Source organism: Erpetoichthys calabaricus, chromosome 9 (assembly GCF_900747795.2).
Source record: "Erpetoichthys calabaricus chromosome 9, fErpCal1.3, whole genome shotgun sequence".
NCBI classification, from domain to species: Eukaryota; Metazoa; Chordata; class Cladistia; order Polypteriformes; family Polypteridae; genus Erpetoichthys; species Erpetoichthys calabaricus.
This window is the reverse complement of record NC_041402.2, coordinates 45,529,620-45,542,998: the sequence shown is the minus strand read 5'-3', so window position 1 is coordinate 45,542,998 and position 13,379 is coordinate 45,529,620. Positions and strand designations below refer to the sequence as shown.

Genomic DNA, 13,379 nt, shown 5'->3' with positions numbered 1-13,379 from the left:
TTGCTCAATGCTAACCATATTTATTACATGTATTAGTTATATAAAATGAAATGTTAAAATTTGTTTATTAAAAAGATTGTAAAAGAAAAATGCAACCAATATAGTGCCATAAAACCAGCAAGCAAATCTGCAAGAAACCAAAGATCATAATTGGCCACAAAAATCAAAACTGGTGCATAACCAGTTAAAACTATAGTATCATTTCTTTATTGAATTGCATAGCACACTTAGTTCCTTGATTGTGGACTACAGTATAGGTGGATTATAGGTTTAAGCTGCTTAGGTAGCAATTATATCATTATCACTAAATGCTGCTCAAGTGGATTCAAGTCACATGGATATATTTCAGCTTTAAGGTTTAATGCTTACCCCTCGGAATTCATCTATCCATGTCTTACGCTGAATGACTAAAGCCCACTCAGAAGTATTTTCCAGTAGAGTTTTGGAGCTCAGTGCTTTTAACTCTCTGGCCTTTTCAGTTACTTTGGCATATGAAGCCTCAGATTCAAGCCCTCGGGCCACTGCTGTATAAATCTTTCCTTCACCATGTACTGGCAAAATCTTGCCTTTAATGTACACATCATAGCGACCACTGGGATACTGCAAATTTTTGGGTTGGTAGACTACTCTTATGGTGCCAGTGATGATTTTCAAATTGGGGTTCAAAGCATGAATTTTCCTCATGCCACCCTTATTATCTGCAGCCAAAATAACAATCCTCTTTCCTGTCACCTCAGCTAATACACGGAAGTCAATTATAGTTTCCACTTTCTTGATATTTTGGATATCAGCAGCATAGGCTTTTACTGCCTTCTGCATATTTACTGCAATGGGAGTGAGATCTTTCTTGTAATCTACAGGATTACCAGTAGCCACCTCTTTAGGCTTTATGAAAGTATCAGCATCCACTTTCAACTTACTTTCAAGATATTTGTTAATTTTACCATTGACTTTATTTTGAGCAAATTTCACAAGGTGGTTGGAGAGCTTTTGCTGGAAAACCACAGTAAGCACCTCCACTAATGACCCTGCAACTACAACTGCCAACTCTTTTTTAAAAGCATCTAAATGTTCACGCTCACTAGTGGTCAGAACCACTTTGTCCGCTTTTGCTGTCATGTCTTTTTGTTTAACCATCTTCTCAAGGTCATCACAATATTTGCTGTTAAAGTTTTGGCACATAATGGTTACTGAAGCTACAGCATCTGTAGCCAGGGCACTCATGTAGGTTGCTTGGATGATACCCAGGGCAATTTTAAGCTTTCCATTGGCCTCGTCAGAGGCATTACCTAGGACCTTCAACAGTGAAGAATGCATTTTTTCCTGCCAATCCAGACCCTCTTTATTCGTTTTCAGCACAGAGTCTGCTACATCCTTAAAAATCTTTTTCATTTTCTCCTTACTAATAGTATCTGACAAAAACACATTCACTTGCATACCATCTTTCAGGTGGGACAGCACCACAGTGTCTACTAGAGGCTTTAATGGCTCTTGTTTCATATTCTGCTTCACCTTTTCAGTTGCATTTTCCTTAGCTGCCTTTTTAATCTCTTCTACAATGGCTTCCAGTGCTTTATCTTCTGCTTTACCTAGGAGCTCAACTGCAATCTCCTTGCCAGCATATTTAAGAACATTCTTTAGGTTATCTTTTAGAGCTTGCTTAAGTCCAGTCTTCATCTGTTTGCTGAGTAATTTGGGCAAAAGTTTCAAACTCTTACCAGTGGCTTTGATTGCTGTCATTGTTGATTTTGCACCAATGGCAATAACTTTACCAATTCCAAAGCTGACCAACGAGAGGCTGACAGAAATTGCTTTCTCAATGGCCCATGATGCCCAGCTGAATTCTCCAGTTATCATGGCTTCGGCGCCACTGATGCAGTCTGATATTCCCTCACCAATCAACGCCATACCAATATTGACTAGTGTGCCACAAGAGACAGCTGTAAGAATGATTCCTCCAACAAGCTGTAGGACTCCCAAAAGGAAGATAACCAGACCTTCCCAACAGAATCTAGGTCTCTCTTTTACAGTATAAATGTTGACCAGGCCCAGTTTGTAAAACTCATATAGTTCTTGGTGAACTTCAGATTGTGCATCTGGGACCAGTGCAAAAACAGAAGTTTCTTGAACATCAGCATCCCTTCCCCTACCTTTGATCTCTTTCAGCTTGTGCATAGCTTCCTCAATATTTTTATTGAAGAAATCTAGCACTTGGCATCTTGTCATAATGTGATTCTGGAATCTGGTGGTTTCTTTACTCTCTTTGGACTTGTTAGCTAGCTTGACCAACTGCAAGGTCACCACACATTGCTCTTTGAAATAGGCCAGAGACTCTTTTGCTTTTTCTAAATCTTTCAGTGCTTGGTTTAAGTAATTGTCTTTAGACAGCTTTATTGTACAGTAGGCATGGCTATAGAAGGCAATGGCAGCCCAAGAGGGATCAAGAGCCATACTTTTTTCAAACAACCTGGAACTATCTTCAAATTTCTCATCATAGAGTTCTTTGTTTCCAAATCGGATATATTGATAGATGCTAGAACATGGAGACTCATCAGATTTGGACTGCTGCTTGGCCTTGGCGATATCAGCAGCCAAAGCAGCAAAAAGCTCATCTCTCTTCAATTCCAGTATTGGCTTGGACTTTAGCTGCAGCCATATTCCCCAGTATTCATTTAGAACAGCTACAGTTGCTTTCTCATCATCTGCATCCTCAATCTCATTGTAGACAGACAATAGGATATCACAGTAATGGGAAAATAACTCCTCCCGCAAGATAATTTCTGGGATATCGTCATCCAAGTAATGTAAAACCTGTGCCTTTGCTACCTGATCTCTGATCCTTTTAACTGCACCAAGAGTTTTGGCTTTACGGAGGTGTTCTGGCAAATGCTTAGTGCACAGAATCAGTTGTGCTGAGCCAGGCTTTCCCTTTCGAGCTGTGCGACCAAAAGCCTGAAGTTCCACTCTTGCATTTTGGGAAAGGAAGGTGACAACCACAAAGAGTCCTCCACTGTTGTTGACATCCCCAGACACTTTGATGTCTGTTCCTCTGCCGGCCAAGTTAGTGGCAACAATTACATCTCCAGATGCCATCTCTGCATCTAAAATTTTTGCATTGTCATTGTCACTGCGTACATAGAGCTTCAGTTGCCCATGCACATAAGGTTTAAGTGCCTTTTCAATTTCAATGGCTCGGCCGATGCTCTCACAGATCACTAGTGCAGCTCTTCCTTTCCCAGTTGAACTGGGAGAGATCTGGTCCTGAACTGTAGCACAGATTTTCTCTTTCCAATCCTCAGAAGTGTTTGTCATTTCTCCTTGAATTTCAAATAACTTTCTTCTGTTAAATGTAGGGATGCGGCAAGCAGTAAGATTTGGGTAGAGTTTGGAAAGAAACTCAATATCTGCATCGGTACCCAGAGTTCCTGTTGTGCCATAGATCTGGTATTGATATTTCTTGAAGAAGGAGATGTTGGAAATAAAATTAGTGATTGTGGACATGGTACTGATCTTTGTCTGATGCTTCATTTCTAGAAACTGCTGAAGGCCATCTCCCCATTTCTTGTTGAGTTCAATTATCCCAGTAGATTTAAAGTCCACTGGCAGGATGCAATCACCTTTGACAACATATTCCCTGTCTGGCTGCAGCTTAATTGCTAAAAATGCATTTTCCACCCACATCTGCATTTTTGTTTCTACAAGGTCACGAAGAAAGCCTGGAATGCTATGTTTCTCAGGGTTGTTTGTACAGGGTGTGAATTGAAGATGTTCAGATACATAACTGCGAACTGGCTCCCAAAGCTGCTTGTCAGAATCCGAAAGCAAACAGCAGAGTCCATTTTCCAGAACCAGGAAAGGAAGTCCAGGAGTGCTGTCATCAGTAGTCAGTTGAAGTACACCATCTGCATCTTGAATGTATGTTGAAAAGTGATATGGAATGTAATCTTCAAGGACATTAAAAAAGTTCAACATGGTGTTCTGGCTTATGGTTTTGAGCTTCTTGTTCAATTTATCTTTGTCACTGGCTCCTATCACCTCTGAAAATCCAGATGGAACAAGGTCATTCTGTTCTGCAATTTCCAAAATATCAATTGGTTCTTCTAGGCCCAAGTCTTCTCCACTTAGACAATCAAAAATTCCTTTGTAAAAGGGTACAGGGGGGCTTCGAATAAATACTTTGTTCTCTGTCGCAACCAAACCGTGCTGATTTACCACACTCCAGATCATTGCTAGGATTGTGTTGAGGTGCTGAAGGCTTATCATATCACTTGATAAGTAAGTGAGCTGCACTCCCCTATCCAGCAGCAAAGAATCCACTTCATCCACAATGATACATTGAAACTGACGATTACCTCGAACCTGTTTTAATTCAAAGGTCTGTCGTAGAAAGTCAGCTGCGAAGGTCTCTACTGTCCCATAGACAATGTCAGCTTTGTAACAGATGGCTCTCTCTTCGTCCTTATTTTTGTTAGTGTTTGTATCTACTGTAATGTTGAAGAATGTGTAGAAGTTGCTCCAATTCTCTGCATCTCGCTCACAGAGCACAGAGGAACTGGAAACAACATCCACTTTTTGTCCCATCAACACTCGCATGGCCGCAAACATGGCTATGATGCATGATTTCCCTTCTCCAGTGCCAACCTCAAGTAATTTACTGTATTCTGACAGGGCCAACAGACACCAAGTGACCATTTGAGTCACCCTTGGAAAGTATTTATTCATTTTATAAACCCCTTTGCAAAGAATGAATAAAATCCTTTGAAGTTCATCCACATTTTTACTTGCACTCAAGGAGCTTCTTGGTATATCTTCAAGCAATTCACGTTCACTGATTGGAAGGGCAGCAATCTTTTTTTGGACACCTGCAACAATGCAGCGTACCTTGTCAAGAGTTTGAATGTCAATGCTTCCTGTCTTTTTAATTTCCTCCAGAACAATTTCAAGTGGTTTTTGTGGTTCTCTTTTCAAGTCCTCCTCAAGTTTTTGATAGAGAATATCTGTTTCAAGGTGGTCAGTGATCTTTTTACCATCTTCATCCTGCCAGGTTGGAGGGACACGGTAGATTTCAATCAGATGGAGCACCTTTGTTAGAAGGACAGGATCATTACAGCTCTTTGTTAATTTATACATTAAATCCATAGCTTCATTTGGCTTCCATAGGCCAGACTGGACAACCCTCAAAAGTCTACAGATCAGTTCCGAATATGCTTCTTCATTATAATTTGGTGTTGCGACTGTTAATAAGACCTCATAGCACTTTTTCTCTATGTTTGTGATCTCTTGTCCATATTCTGGCTCAATAACTTCTCTCAGGCACTTTTGGAGAACTTCTAGAAATTTCAAGAGAAAGACTTCCTCTGCAGGCAGATTCTCCATCTTGGTCATCAGCTTAGTAATATTTACAACATGGCATTCAACTTTTTCCAGCATACCTTTATATGCTCTAAGCAAAGCTTGTGTGAAATGAAAAATATCTGATATGTTTTCACCAGCATTGTTAATGGTCTCCACAAGATACTGAGCTTGGTTGGCTATGCTCTCCTGTGAACTGCTGTCTTCCATCTTCAGATATGCGAGTATAAATTCTGTTATCAGCACCTGAGTGTGGACAAGAGTAAGCCTGCTTGGGAGTTTTAAAGGCCATTCATGGAAAAGCAGCGTATCCAGGGATTTGAAAAGGCTCTCAAACTGTTGTGGAGTACACATGCCCAGTGTCATGTTAGAAAGCTGTACTCCACTCTTGATACATAAGATATCAATAAGATTCTGATCTTCACTCTCTCCCTCTTCAAGGTCAATCTTTATTTTTTCAAATTCATCAAACTGGCTCACTGTAACATCTGTAGTGGTTTTCTGCTCCATTTTTTCACGCATTATGTTTTCTTCTTTGTCTGATCTGGCCTTAATGTCCTTAATGGTTTGATTCAGCCTCTCTTTCAGTTCCTGCTTTTCCCTTTCTTCAGTTTCCCTCTTTTGTCTTTTCTCCTCCTCTCTTCTGTTCTGGTCTTCCTCTTCTCTTCTGTTTCTCTCTTCTTTAGTCAGTTGTTTTCTTTCCTCTTCTTCCATTCTTTGCCTCTCGTTTTCCTCTCTTCTTTGTCTTTCTGCTGCCTCAATTCTCTTCCTCTCTTCCTCTTCCTGTCTTTTCCTTTGTTGTTCCTCAACTCTCCTTTGTCTTTTCTCTTCCTCTCTTCTTCTTCTTTCTTCTTCTTCCCTTTTCTGTCTCTCCTCTTCCTCCATTCTCCGCCTCTCTTCATCCTCACTTTCCCTTCTTTCTGCTTCCTCCAATGTTCTTCTTTCTCTTATTGGTCGGTAGAAGCATTCAGGACACTTGTATTGATTGTGTGCCCCAACTTCTCTGTAATATTGTCCTCCATTGTAAACATAGACATAATATCTCTCTCTCCATTCCTGTTTTAGATTGTCAAATGAAGTGCAAGGAGGAAGTGAAGTACCACAGATGCAGCACTTACATCCATTATATTCAGATGGACTGTTTCCCATTATTGATTTACTAACTATTGATATCAACTCTGACAATTCACAATGGGCCAAGCAATTGATCTCTGCAAAACAAAGGGAAACAAAGTGCTATTAGATTAGACAGAGAATAATTAGATGATTAGACAGAGAATTGGAGAATAACATTTTCTTAATTTAAAACAAGAAGTAAATAAACCTTAACTTCATTGGTAAGAAATTATTTCAGGCCATCAGGGTAACTTACCTTTCTACCATGTATAAAAAGTTTATTGGAGACATTAAGAGGTGTAAACTTTGACAATATTTGCATGCTTTGAAGAGCTGTTCCTCATAACCTTCTGCAATGTTTTTGTAAAAGCACGTTTTGCTTTAAAATAAAGACACACAGGCACACACACACACACCCCTCTGAATTAGATACTTAGATAATGAATGGAAATCAGCCCTTAGCAAAATACAGGCTTCCTAAATTTGTGCAAAACATGGTCTAACATAGGTCAGATTTACTGCGCTTGTGTTTGCTCTTGTTTGGTGAATTATTTACTATTTGGCTGGTTTAGGAGAACTTTTTTTTTCAACATCCCAAAATGCTTTGTGAGACCAGTACGATATCTCCCACACCTTTAACAGCTAACATTGGATGGGTCCTCTCCTGGGTAAATAATGCAGATCATTTAATTACAGACTGGTTATGAAGCTTGTGCATCTCTCGTTATGTTCATTCTTCTTTGATCTCACAGAGGCATGGCGGCGCAGTGGTTAGCACTTTGAAGAGCACATGATCGCGCTCATAGTTAGTATTGCTAGTGTATTGGCTGACACAGTGCAGATTTGAACACTGGGAGAAACTCAGGGTTAGCAGAGAAAACTCATGCAGATATGAACAGAACATGCAGACTTCATGAAAACCAAGTAGCATCAGTATTCATACCAGTTTGTTACATTTTCCATAAAAAACAAATGCTAAAAAATGTATGTCATGAAGGTCAATTAATGCTGTGTACAGGTGAACTCAATTTATGGAGCATAACAGATAAGAAAATAAATTTTATTCTTATGAAAAATATACAGCATAAAAAATGAGTTATCTCTGCTTGTTGCCAAATGTGCAGGCTGATCATCGAGTTCCACATCTATATAAGTGAAGGAGGCGTGTGCCCCATACATGCATAATTAACCACGTGGAGAATGAAAACAAACCTTGAAAGAGCCTGACACCCACACCGAACACAGGAGACTGTATGAAATAACAATAATATTAAAGATATATTACTATTTACAAGACTTCTTTTATTTTGGATAGAAGAAAAAGTGCAAATCATCAACACATGCAGTTTGGAAGGCCTTCGGCACGACTTCACAAAATAGAATGAGCAAGAGGCTTTAATCATGACATGAGACGCCACTTTCAATGTTCTACATTTAAAACTTTTAGGGCTGATTTTTTTCCTTTTCTCCCAAGGCTGAATATTTTACCAAAAAACACATCTCTAACTGTGCTCTTTCTTCTTTGAGCTCACATAGGCATGGTAGTGCAATGGTTGACACTGCTGCTACACAGCTCAGGTCACCTTTTTGGCCACAATAATCAGTCCAGTGTAGTTGGTATACATTTCCCTAGCACTCAGGGACACTTTAAAGATGATTTCACCATTATAATACTGTACAGTCAAATCTAGTTCAGTTCAATGCACTTCACCGAGTTTGGCGATATTTGTGAAACACTTCTGTGATTTCTCCGAACTTGAGGTGAAATGAACAGTGTGGAGTTTGCTCATCACTAGACATCACACACATTTTTGTTGACTCAGACTATACAAAATGTATCCAGGGTAAGACTCTAATTGCGAGGAACACACCATATGTCTAAAATGACTTGAAGTGTTGCATTTTTTGCACACTACATTACTACATACAGCTTTGTGCTACTTTAGTATTAGAGGTTTACTGACTTAGAATTACTCATATCAGTGTTGTAGAGCACTAGAAAACAGGAAGTTGAGAGGGTGTTGGATGAAATTAGAAGGGCTTTGGGAGATAGAGGATTGAAGATGAATACAAATATTTAAGGCTTAATGAAGGTCAGGATCCAGATATTAGCCTGCAGGAAGAGCCATTGAAAAGAGTGAATACATTTGAAAACCTAGGATCATTGGTAGCCCAAGGTGGAAAATTAGATACAAACAACAACAACAACAACATTTATTTATATAGCACATTCTCATACTAAAACGTAGCTCAAAGTGCTTATAAAGATAACTCATAGAGTGTACTGTGGAAGGGACAATTGGAAGGTATCAGGATTATTGTGTGATCAAAGATTTAAGGCAAAAGGTTAAAGTTAAGGTTTTGAAGACAGTGGTAAGACCAGCAATGATGTCTGTAGCAGAGATATGGGCAGTACAGGGAGCAGAAATGGCATGTAGCAGAAATGAGAGTGTTGAGATGGATGTGTGGAGTTCCAAAAAAGGACAGACTAAGAAATGAGACAATCAGAAACATAATAAAGTGGGAGAGATATCTATAAAAGTACAGAAATGTATATTAAAGTGGTGGTGACATGTGGTTAGGAGACACTATGAGTATGTGTGCAAAAGAGTGATGGGAATGGAAGTACAGGGGAAGAGAATATGAGGAGGCCAAAGGTGGATGGAAAAAGTTAAAGAAGATATGAAGGAAAAGAGTCTAACTGAGGAGAAAGTGCAGGACAGAGCTTTATGGAGAAGGCTGATCAAGTACATTAAATCCACACAGAAATAGGTTAAATGAAGAGGAAGAAGAAGAAGAAGAATAAGACTGACTTAAAATTTCTACTTTATGATTGATGATTTTAACATTATAAACACACCTTTTACTTTTGCCTCCTTTTGACAATAAAGAGCAGTGTGAACAAAGAAAGTTATCATTTAAACACAATTTATTATTAATCCTTGCAATTTTCTAACAGACAGTATAGATTTTAATGTTTTACCTTTTTATAATGAACATATAAAATTTTAACTAAAATTCTGCAACATTGGATATGCTAAACAAACAAACTAAAAACCCTTGGGTGCTTTCTCATAAGTTTTATTTCTAATTTCTCAATCCACAACACTCCACTAAACTTGATCTTTAGCCTGGCATGGAGCAGACTACTAGATTAAGTAGTTATTACTTGTATTTATGTTGTTAACAAAAATACTTTATAGTTAGCATTCAGCATCTAACAAGAAAACTGGGAAGGGCATTCTTTCTGGAAGCAATAGAGGAAAATAAAGTGAACAACTGCTGCATTCAGTTAAAAAAATACATATACATAGGAATGTGTTCATTGACATACAAGTTTGTAATTTCTTTTTGACTTTATGCTTTAGTAATTTAATTAATTCTACTGCACAAGGCATAGTGTCTGAAAATGTTAATGTATTTAAAAAAGAGCTACACATACACACATACAAAGTGTTTACACAACCAATCAGCCACAACATTAAAATCACCAACATAATATTGTGTGGGTCTCACTTGTGTTAGACAAAACAGCTCTGACCCAAAGTGTCCTGGACTCCACAAGACCTCTGAAGATGTCCTGTGCTATTTGGCACCAAGATGTCAGCAGCAGATTCTTTAAGTCCTGTGAGTTGTATGGTGGGGCCTTTATGGATCTGACTTTTTTCCATCACATCCCACAGATGCTTGATCTGATTGAGACCTGGGGACTTTGGAGGCCTTCAACTGTTTGTCGTGTTCCTGAAACCATTCCTGAAAAATTTTTGCACTGTTGAAGGGCGCATTATCCTGCTGAAAAAGGCCATTGCCATTAGGGAATACCATTTCTATGAAGCACTGAATTGTCTGCTACAATTTTTAGGTAGGTGGTACAATCCAGAGTGACATCCACATGAATGCCAGTTTCCCAGAAAAACATTTCCCAGAGCATCACAGTGCCTCTGCCAGCGCACCTTATTCATGGTCCAGTTCTGACATATGCCCATTGTGGGAACTTCTGACGATGGACTGGGGTCAACATGGGCACTCTGACTAGTTTGCAGCTATACAGCTCCACATGCACCACGCTGTGATGCATTCGGACATTTTATTCTGTCATGGCCAGCATTAGGTTTATCAGCAATTTCTGCCATAGTAACTCTTCTGTGGGACTGGACCAGATAGGTTTTCCTTCTTTGGACAACTTTTGGCAGGGACTAACCATACTGGAAACTTTCCACAAGACCTGCTGTTTTGGAGATGCTCTGAAACAGCAATCTAGCTATCACAATTTGGCCCTTGTCAAAATGGCTCAAATCATTATGCTTGCCCTTTTTTTACTGCTTCCAACTAATCACCTTCAAGAACTGACAGTCCACTTGCTGCCTTGCTACACTTGATACAGGAGCCATTGTAACGAGATAATCGATTGGATTAACTTCACCTGTCAGTGGTTTTAATGTTGTGGCTGATCGGTGAATATATAAATATAAATCTCTGCTCTTTATGTTATTGCCCCTGTGGCTGAAGACCTATTCAGGTCTGGATTTAAAACACAACCATTTATAATTTTATGAGTATTCATATTAGGAATGGTTGCAAATACATTTTGGATAAAGTCTCTATTGTCCACATTGGGGGCATAGATATTTATCAGAATCACTTTACAATTAAATAAATTACCCAAAATGATTACATATCACCCTTCATCTGATACTAGAAATGAAACTGTTTGATATAATAAGATTCCCACACCTCTAGTTTTCTTGAGATAGCTGGAGAGGAATATTTGGCCAGTCCAATCTCTTTGCAACCGAAATTGATCCTTGCTTTACAAATTAGTCTCCTGTAAAAATACTATGTTGGTGTTTTGACCTTTTACGTGAGAGAATACTTTCTCTTTAATTTGTGATTGACATTCTAGCTCATAAAGTTCACTGTCTGAACATAGAGACATTGCTTCTGACCATTTGTTGACATTTTGTAGTCTTAAATTAAGTACATCATTACATAAGATAGCTTTATCCTAAATTTCCAGTTTTACCAGGAGTTATTGCTATGTAGCCTATTGTAGAGTTAGCACTTTCAATTGCGGGGGTAAAAAGGATAGATTAGAAATAGCTTGCACTCTTTTTGAAACCCCCCCCCGCTGCCATTTTGCCTTACCACCCCCATCAGTTTGCATCCCTATATTAGGCTAGGCCACAGTTTATGAAATCCCAGTCTTCTGACATACCTAGAGACAGAGTACGTCCGAATCAAATCAAGTGGTGTAACCTACAGTGCATCCAGAAAGTATTCACAGTGCATCACTTTTTCCACATTTTGTTATGTTACAGCCTTATTCTAAAATGGATTAAATTGATTTTTTTCCTCAGAATTCTACACACAACACCCCATAATGACAACATGAAAAAAGTTTACTTGAGATTTTTGCAAATTTATTAAAAATAAAAAAACTGAGAAAGCACATGTACATAAGTATTCACAGCCTTTGCCATGAAGCTCAAAATTGAGCTCAAGTGCATCCTGTTTCCCCTGATCATCCTTGAGATGTTTCTGCAGCTTAATTGGAGTCCACCTGTGGTAAATTCAGTTGACTGGACATGATTTGGAAAGGCACACACCTGTCTATATAAGGTCCCACAGTTGACAGTTCATGTCAGAGCACAAACCAAGCATGAAATCAAAGGAATTGTCTGTAGACATCCAAGACAGGATTGTCTCAAGGCACCAATCTGGGGAAGGTTACAGAAATATTTCTGCTGCTTTGAAGGTCCCAATGAGCACCGTGGCCTCCATCATCCGTAAGTGGAAGAAATTCGAATCCACCAGGACTCTTCCTAGAGCTGGCCGGCCGTCTAAACTGAGCGATCGGGGGAGAAAGGCCTTAGTCAGGGAGGTGACTAAGAACCTGATGGTTACTCTGTCAGAGCTCCAGAGGTCCTCTGTGGAGAGAGGAGAACCTTCCAGAAGGACAACAATCTCTGCAGCAATCCACCAATCAGGCCTGTATGGTAGAGTGGCCAGACGGAAGCCACTCCTTAGTAAAAGGCACATGGCAGCCCGCCTGGAGTTTGCCAAAAGGCACCTGAAGGACTCTCAGATGATGAGAAAGAAAATTCTCTGGTCTGATGAGACAAAGATTGAACTCTTTGGCGTGAATGCCAGGCGTCACTTTGGAGGAAACCAGGCACCATCCCTACAGTGAAGCATGGTGGTGGCAGCATCATGCTGTGGGGATGTTTTTCAGTAGCAGAAACTGGGAGACTAGTCAGGATAAAGGGAAAGATGACTGCAGCAATGTACAGAGACATCCTGGATGAAAACCTGCTCCAGAGCGCTCTTGACCTCAGACTGGGGCGATGGTTCATCTTTCAGCAGGACAACGACCCTAAGCACAGCCAAGATATCAAAGGAGAGGCTTCAGGACAACTCTGTGAATGTCCTTGAGTGGCCCAGCTAGAGCCCAGACTTGAATCCGATTGAACATCTTTGGAGAGATCTTAAAATGGCTGTGCACCGCCGCTTCCCATCCAACCTGATGGAGCTTGAGAGGTGCTGCAAAGAGGAATGGGCGAAACTGGCCAAGGATAGGTGTGCCAAGCTTGTGGCATCATATTCAAAAAGACTTGAGGTTGTAATTGCTGCCAAAGGTGCATCGACAAAGTATTGAGCAAAGGCTGTGAATACTTATGTACATGTGATTTCTCAGTTTTTTTATTTTTAATAAATTTGCAAAAATCTCAAGTAAACTTTTTTCACATTGTCATCATGGGGTGTTGTGTGTAGATTTCTGAGGAAAAAAATGAATTTAATCCATTTTGGAATAAGGCTGTAACATAACAAAATGTGGAAAAAGTGATGCACTGTGAATACTTTCCGGAAGTACTGTATAAACCTAGAATATAATCTTAAACAGTCCTGAAAAA

General features: G+C 39.5%; 2 protein-coding genes and 2 long non-coding RNA genes across 6 annotated transcripts in view; 2 read left to right on the top strand and 2 right to left on the bottom strand.

The window, feature by feature from the left end:
- LOC114657229 (uncharacterized) overlaps positions 1–13,379 on the bottom strand; it is a 454,729-nt gene that overhangs the window by 72,362 nt on the left and 368,988 nt on the right. The window lies entirely within an intron of this gene.
- LOC127529118 (uncharacterized) overlaps positions 1–13,379 on the top strand; it is a 430,004-nt gene that overhangs the window by 71,952 nt on the left and 344,673 nt on the right. The gene's annotated exons all lie outside the window — the stretch shown is intronic.
- The window catches only part of LOC127529112 (uncharacterized), a 740,943-nt gene that overhangs the window by 494,281 nt on the left and 233,283 nt on the right, over positions 1–13,379 (bottom strand). The window contains exon 5 of the mRNA XM_051931632.1: positions 1,290–3,510. Coding sequence (XP_051787592.1) covers positions 1,290–3,510 — 2,221 coding nt within the window. The remainder of the gene's footprint in view (positions 1–1,289; positions 3,511–13,379) is intronic.
- LOC127529123 (uncharacterized) overlaps positions 1,904–13,379 on the top strand; it is a 32,359-nt gene continuing 20,883 nt past the window's right edge. The window contains exon 1 of the long non-coding RNA XR_007935806.1: positions 1,904–2,015. This is a non-coding gene — a long non-coding RNA (uncharacterized LOC127529123). The remainder of the gene's footprint in view (positions 2,016–13,379) is intronic.